At 33.5% G+C, this 8,513-nt stretch overlaps 1 protein-coding gene across 1 annotated transcript; it reads right to left on the minus strand.

Annotated features, from left to right (window-relative positions):
* Positions 1–5,958: 5,958 nt before the first annotated feature.
* Positions 5,959–6,918, minus strand: LOC127555362 (olfactory receptor 52H1-like). Its single transcript, XM_051987594.1, has one exon. It carries the CDS (start codon positions 6,904–6,906, stop codon positions 5,959–5,961), a length of 948 nt encoding a protein of 315 aa, XP_051843554.1. The 5' UTR covers positions 6,907–6,918.
* Between the last annotated feature and the right edge of the window lie 1,595 nt (positions 6,919–8,513).

An 8,513-nucleotide genomic window follows, 5' to 3' on the forward strand; every position in this document is an offset into this window, starting at 1 on the left:
TTAATGTAATCAACTCTAGTTCTGGGGAGGGGAAGGGGATGATGGTTCTAGTTTCACTGCAGTTCTTCCCTCTGATTTGGAACCCCAAATGAAAAACTCAGTCCCCTCATAAATGCCCTCAGCCAGCAGCTTCCCTGGTCTGCTGCTGATATCTTCTCACCCCAGGCCTTTTTTCAGGTTAGTTGGGCTTGGTTGGCATCCTTCAACAGTAGAGGTTCCCTCAATCTTTTTTCAAATCTCTACGATGTCGGAGAGGTGAAAGTTTCTGTGGTTAGGGATGAAGCTATCTCTGGATCCAGCTAGCCCCAGAGTTCCTGACTTGATGCTTCAATAGAGCTGGCTTGAAGATATTTACCTTTCACATGGGTTAAACTTTTGCCTTGGGGTTTTGCTTTGGGTCTTTTCCAATTGTTCAGGAGGACCTCTATTCTGCCCCAAGTATTATTTGTTTTTAACTTGTCTATGTTCACTCTGAGGCACAATTTTGTTTTGTTTCTGAGGGAAATCTGGAGAACTTGGAATTTTCTGACCTACTGCACCATCTTTCTAAAATTCCCACTCTTTGAAAGTCTGTTCATTAGATCCTCTTTCCAGAGTAACCCTAAATGAGATTTTCTCCAGGAAATTGGTAAAAACAATGCCTAGAGAGTAATTTGGTCCTATTTTTTTCACTATCTCAACATGAGGCACCTCTATGCAAGAGCTGGGGTCTCAAGGCCACTACCATTTTTTCCAGTGTCTCTACCCCTTACTCACCCAGAAGTCAATACTTACCTAACCCTGATTCTCAGATGGGCTTGGGGTTATGGCTAGAAGACAAAAGGGTTAAAAACTGCACAAAAAGACCTGCATCCAAAGACAAAACACTTTATTTCTTTCTCTGGACTCTCAGGAGGAAGATCTCAAAATAAGCAAGATTTCTGGGGTGTTTGTTCCTAGAGGAAAAGATGAAATCAGTTTTATTAACTCTTTTCCTGCCCAGGTATTCCACACACAATTAGTCTCAAGAATGGGCAATGCTGAGGGTGAAGGATTCCCTGAACTATTGTGATTGTACCAGATAACTGAAAAGGAAAACTTAGGAGACCTAAAAAATAAAGTGTTGTCTCAGACATTGTTTAAGATTGCAGAGTGTGTGTACAGATATTGGACTTCAAAGTTTATATACCTTGTAGGTATCTAAGAAAGTGAATAATAGTATATCTTATGAGATTTGTGTGTTTATACTGAATGTGAATCATACATAAATGTGCATGTCTTTATAGGTATTGAGTTGGTATGTACATAAATGAGGACATCCTCTAGTGGTCAGTTAAGATAGTGCAGTCTGATGAAATGTTGAATTATGTTACAAAGGGACCTGCCCAAGTCGAGGGCAACTTTGTGACTGAGATATTGCATTCTGAATTTTGAAAACCACTGATTGAATTTTCTTCAATGACTCAGTAGTTTCCAAAGCTTTTGTTCTTCAAGCACCTTGAAACAATAGAAATTGTTTGAATCTCCAGAATATATTTCAATATATTTCTTAAAAGTTGACAATAACTACAATTATAAATTTTGCCCCCCAAAGTTTGATAAGATTTAAATTATATAATTTAAAAAAATAATTTTATTTCTGATTATAAAAATTCCCTATGCAAAATTATAAGGTCAAAAAAGTAATTACAAATATTTTATGTGGTCCATTTTGCAAGAATGAAAAGAAGTAATTCAGCAAGACATGTTTAGTTATCTAGAATTCATATTAAATTTATCTTACAGATTCTGTTGAATATAAAAACATTTTAAATTAAATAAGTTAAAAGTTGGAAGATGTTTATGTAATAGAATAATGACATAAAGCAACTTTTATTTTGAATGCTTTAATTTGAACAAAGATTTGCAATAGTTGATTGAAAACCAAATAGCCTTTAATTTGGATTTTCATTGAGTTCATTTCTGTATTTTGACTTAAAATAAGAATAAAACTATAATATTTATTTACACAAAGGTAGAAAATGGTAGAATTTTACAAATGAAACATTATTTTTTTAAAAAATAATTTGCCACCTAACCAATTGATGTAGTTATAAGGTATTTTGTTTTTTCATTGGCTAAGAGTACTATATTAAATTATTGTTGTTTTTCAGTATTTTCAGTTATGCCAGACTCTTCATAAATCCAGTTAGGGTTTTCTTGGCAAAGATACTTGAGCAATTTGTAATTTTCTTTTCCAGTTTATTTTACATATGAGAAAACTGAGGCAAATAGAATTAAGTGACTTGTCCATGGTCACAGAGCTAGTTAATGTCTAACACTGTATTTAAAATGATAAATGTATTTAAACTCCAATTTGCTTATTTTTTAAATAGTGCTTATATGGGAACTAACTTTGTAAAAAAAAAGGATCTCTTCAGGTGTGTCTTCTATCAATGGCTCACCAGTCAAATTCTCACAGAAATTCTAAATCTACTGATTGACTGATTAATGTCACTATCCAGTTCATTTGAAAATCAATAAAGTTGAAAAATAGTAGTATTAGTAGATTATAAATTTAAATTTAAAAGTTTTGCAAGTTTAATGCTGCAAGGAGTGGAAATATAAAATGTTTCTGAAAAATGTTTTTGATGGTCTGTTATGGCATCAAGTTACTTTGTAATGGACATACTCAGTGATTATGTTTTCAAACAGCCTCTAATTTTGTGCTATTATTGTTAGTCAGTTGTTTCACTTGTATCTGACTCTGTCTGAGACCAGTTTCAAAATCAAAATGAGTCTTCCCATTTAAGGTCCAACACTCTAGATATTGTACCACCTTACAAGAACACAAATGTTGATAATGATTTGATCATATTATCATACAATTGATTATGACATAACAGAGAGGAATGAGGAAACTACACTGGTACAGTGTACTGAATACAAATGAGAGAATGCACAAGTGTCTGATCAGCCGTCAGAAATAAGTTAGTGCTTAAATGTAGCTTATCATAAACTTGTCACAATATGGAAACAATCTGATAATATATTGCAGAGAAAATGCAAGAACATGTACACAATCAATAGTAGACATTGATATAATAACTGCATGAATGCCAAAATCGTTGTATACAAGATCATGATGGCTTGGAAACACCAACAAAATAAATCTATAATGCTTTGAACATATTAATTCCTATTTTCATAGAGGAAAAAATATATTTCTTTGTAATTGGACAGTAATATACTAATTAAGAAGGCATTAAAAATTGGTACAAATCCTTTCTTTGAACCATCTCTAAGAATATTTATAGAGTTTTTAAACCACTAAATGGTAATAAGTGATCTGTATGATTCTTTTTCTCTCCTAATAACTGAAAGAGATAAAATGAAGCGATCCAAAAATCCAAACAGCACAAATGGCACAAAAAATTTAATAGAGCATAAATATATACAAATTTTGCTATAATGGATATGAAAATGGACTGGAAATAAAAAAGTCTTAAATGAAAACAATAGAAGGTTGAAATGAATGGGTTGGGAACAGATGAATGAGGGACTCAAATATCTAAAAATTCTCTGAAAACATATCTTAGTCTTCTTGAATTACATTCCATTTAATAATTAGGTATTAAATGCTCTGTCACTAATATTAAGAGAAATGCATATCAAAACAGTCCTGATATTTCATCTTATACCCAGCAAATTGTCAAAAAAAAAAAAAAAAAAAAGAAATGTGGAATTCTCAGTTTTAATGGGGTTATGGGAATTCAGGGATACTAGTAGAAGTATGAATCAGTACAACCACTTTGGGAAACAGTTTGTATAAAGTGATTAAAATGTCAACATCTTTTGACCTTGAGATTCCATTAATAAAATTATACTCCATACAGCCATTGGTAAGAATGTCCCTACATATACCAAAACATTTGTAACAATACTTTTTTTCTGGTAGGGAAGAATTGCAAACAAATTCTATATCCATTGTTTAGAAAATGGCTAAAGAAATTGTAGTTCTTGAATATAATAGAATATCACTGTGCTGTGAAAAAGAAAGAACAAGTGTTGAAAAAAGAGAAATTTGGGAATATTGACATGATATACAGTGAAGTGGGCAGAATCAAGGAAAAACTTTCATAATGACTATAAAAATGTAAATGAAAAGAAAACCACAAAAAAACAAAGTTGAATTTTTCAAAATTACAAAAAATCAACAAAGCCCTAAAAAAGAAATATGAGAATACACCATCACTTCATTCCTTTGCAAAAATGAGAGTTTCAGAGGTGTGGTGTGTTGCACATATTTTGAGACTTTATTTGATGTATTGATTGGTTTTATTGATTTTTTTCTTCATTCTCTTTTCTTTTTCTACTTTACTTTAAATGCATTTATTATATGAAATGTAGATTTCATATACTTCTGAGAGAGGAAGGAGGAAGAATTTTAGGAAAAAAAATTCTAGTGAAATGAAAATAAGAGATAAAAATTAAAATTACTTTTACAAAGTGGACCAGTTAATATTCTCTTAGTGCAATAATTTCATCCTTCAAAAATGGAGAAATCAATAATCAAATTTTGCACTGTATTAGATTGTCCCAAACAAGGGAAAAAGTGAATTCTGAATGGAAATGATGAGAAACTTGTGATGAAGTGACCATAGTGCTCCTAAAGTTTGTGATAAAGAAGGAGAAGAAAATCAGACATGTTCTGAAAGGCAGTTTAGATTTGGGGAGAGCATATTTCAAAATTTTTAGGGAAGGGGAGGTAGAATCACATAGACTAGAATTTTGTATGGAAGTTTAAATTACAAGGGGGAAGAAACTCTCAAAAATAAAATTCTGGGGAGGGGGGAGGAAGGAAATTTCTGTTAAGGAAAAATGGGAATTGTTCAGAGACCAATGTAAATAAACAGAGAATTTACAAACTAACTCAATTCCTTAAAGATAGGTACCGAAACAATTGAGGATGAAAGAGGATGGATAATGGGGCATGGATATCAAAATATAATCATTTTACAGGATGAAATAAGATATTTCTTCTGAAGAATTTCCACTTCCCCCTTTCATAGAAAAAAAAATTTCAATTTAGTTCTGTGTTTTATGGTTTCTCATAGACATTATTTAACTTTTCCATACTGAAAGATAATTTTTATTTCTTTTAGTGTTTTTATATTTTTAACATAAAAGTCTTATACATACATATATATTCATATAAATATACATGTATATATGTGTATATATACATTTCTAAAAGTTTTTCCCCGATACATAAGTGATCAAAAGTTATGAAAAAAGTTCTCAAATAAGAATTGCATTGCAGTCATTGAAAACCATTGAGAAAAATTGTCCATGTCAAAATTGGTAAAAGAAACATTGATTTAAAAAGCAATCATGAAATTTTACCTCACATTATTAACTCAATGAGTTAAAGATAAAGAGGTATTCATAGAAAGGTGAATTTAAGTGACAAGGAGGATAATGTATATGGTGATATAATTTAAAGAGAAAAACCCAAGACTAAAAATTGGCCACATCGAAGAGGAAGAAACAGAGCCCAAGAAGGAGCCAAGTTATTCTTCACTTGTCAGGTTTTGCTAGTTACAGATTATTTGCAGTCATTTGTGCCACTCAATAAATTGGAATTTGAAATCCCAATAAAATGGATTTTGCATTTCTGAAGTTCCACAATTCAGTTAATAACATTTATTTAGTGATTCCAGAAGTATTTGATGCATAATTTACTGAATCTTTACAATGTACTTGTCCTGTTCTTTGAAGCAGATAGCTACATGAATAAAAGATGGTTTTTGAATCCAACTGAATTGGATTGGATGGAATACCTTCTTTTAGGGAACTTGCAGTCTACAGTAAAGATTTAAATATTCCCTAACTGAAAGTTGATATGCACAGGCAGGATCTAACAAACAAATAGTTATTCTGCATCAAAATTGCATACTGTCAGCTTCTTATACATTTTTCCTTATTCACACTACCATGTCATTGGATTGCCTTCTGAGAAAACAAGATGATGACTTTGTGCCTTATTTGCTTTGTCTTAACTCCATAGATGATGGGATTGAGGGCTGGTGGGATGACTAAGTAGAGGTTGGCAAACATGATGTGAAAAGTTCGAGAAACATTATGTCCAAATCGATGGGTAAGGATGGAGAAAAAGGCTGGTATGTAGAACATAAGGATTACACAGACATGGGAACCACAGGTACCTAGTGCCTTTTGACGGGCATCCTGAGATGGGAGACGGAACACAGCATGGAGGATAAGTATGTAAGAGACAGCAATCAATACTATGTCTGAAATTACAGTCATCATGGGCACAGCAAAACCAAACCAGATGTTGATGGCAATATTAGCACAGGAGAGGCGGGCCACACCAATATGCTCACAATATGTGTGTGGGATTATATGTGTCTGGCAAAAGGGTAGGCGCTTCAACAAGAAAACAAGTGGGAAAATGACACAGAAACTGCGAAAGCAGATTCCTACTATGATTTTAATGATGACTTGATTAGTCAGGGTGGTGTTATATCTCAGTGGAGAGCAGATGGCCACATAGCGATCAAATGCCATGGCCAACAGAATGGCTGAGTCTAAAACAAAGCTGTAGTGGATGAAAAACATCTGAGTGAGGCAGCCGGTGAAAGTGATTTCTCTGGCTCCAAGCCAGAAGATGCTGAGGGTTTTGGGAACACCAGCTGTGGACAGCACCACATCAGTGGAAGCCAGCAGAGAGAGGAAGAAGAACATGGGCTCATGGAGACTACGCTCCATGACGATAAGATACACTAAGATTGAGTTTCCCACTATAGCCACAAGGTAAATAACACAGAAAGGAATGCCAATCCAGACGTGGAACTGCTCTAGTCCTGGGATCCCCACCAGTATGAATATGTCTGGATTGAAGTTACTCCAGTTATATGTGACCATTGTGATTTTGTTTTGGATATCCTGGAAGTCCTAGATACAAGCATGATCACCAATCATTAGAACCATATGGATTTTTCTTAACTCCAATTCCTCTAAATTTACCTTCAATTTCAACCCATATAGGAGTTGAATTCTGAAAAAAAATACTGTGTTCAATTACTGGATATTTCCTTTTCTATTACCTTCATTAATACCACACTCTTTACCAAATTTTGTTTTCTCAAAAGGCATTTCCTGTATTAAATATGAGGGAGAGAAAAATAGAAAGAGTAATAGAGATAGAGAGATGGAGACAGAAATAGAGAAATAGAGACATCCAGACAGAAATAGAGACAGAGAAAGACATTGGAGCTAGAAAATATAATGGCAGACATCATTTTTTATCTCAATACCAAGGAACACTCGTTTAATCTACAAAAAAGTGGGAAAAGTCCTTCAAGGCAATTTAAAAATCCATTTTAAAGTACATTTGTAGTTACACACAAACACACACACACACACACACACACACACACACACACACACACACACACACACTAAGAGCTTACCTAAGACCACTACCAGAAGATTTAGGAAGGAGAAATTAACACAGCACTAGAAGAAATCTCCAAGTTATAATTCAGTTACTTCATTTGATAGATGGAATTTGTCCAAAGTCAAGTAGGGAACTAGTGAAAGAGCAAGGATATCAACCCTCTTATATTAATTAAAGCCAATAGCCTTTGTCCTAAACTAGCCTGCTCATCATTTGCTCCTTTTTAGAGTGTATCTGAGAGTCTGAATATCTCTCAAATGGAAATTTCCTGGTCTCTTTTGTTTTCTCTATTATTGCTCATGCCACAGACATTTCTCTATAATATTGGTCTGAAGTAGAAACCAAGATCAAAGATCTTAATTGTTGATAGATATTGAAGGATGAATGTATCTCCTCTCATTTCCCTCTCATCTCCTCAGGACCTTGGCCAGAACTAGCCTGAATGCTAGCCCTGCTTTTTTAGAATTTATTTATTTATTCTGAACTTTAGAAATCAAACAAGCATATCCACAACATTGTAGAACAGAAAAAAAGATTGCACATGAAACTGCAAATCTATTTTGTACAGTTTGCTATTTCTTTTAAATATATAAGTTGTTGTTGTTGTTGTTGTTGTTGTGTGTGTGTCTGTGTGTGTGTGTGTGTCTCTGTGTCTCTGTCTCTCTTTGTCTCTCTCTGTCGCTCTCTTTCTGTCTGTCTGTCTCTCTTTCTCTCAACCAGACATACCTTTCTCTAGAACTTTCCTTACATTATTCTCCAAAACTGGGATAGTCTTCACTAGCCTTCCAATTTTCCTAAGTCTGATTCTTCCTTTATGATTTATTTTCTCTCCCCTCATTTTCCCCCTTTTTCCTTTGTTCCTCCCCCCGTCCAGAGGTAGACAAGTACCCTTAGATAAAAATACATATTTTATATATAAAATCACTATATACATACTTCTATTTAACAGTTCCTTTTCTGGACACAAATAGTGTCTATTAGTGTCTTATAGTAGATAATTTTGATATTTATAGTCATGAAAATGATTTAGTCCTACAATTATTATTATTAGTAGTAGTATCATTAATCCCAC

The sequence above is a fragment of the Antechinus flavipes genome, chromosome 3 (assembly GCF_016432865.1).
Source record: "Antechinus flavipes isolate AdamAnt ecotype Samford, QLD, Australia chromosome 3, AdamAnt_v2, whole genome shotgun sequence".
Classification (NCBI taxonomy): Eukaryota; Metazoa; Chordata; class Mammalia; order Dasyuromorphia; family Dasyuridae; genus Antechinus; species Antechinus flavipes.

Coding starts and splice junctions, on each gene's coding strand:
- LOC127555362 (XM_051987594.1), bottom strand. CDS start 6,906: ATGGTCACATATAACTGGAGTAACTTCAATCCAGACATATTCATACTG.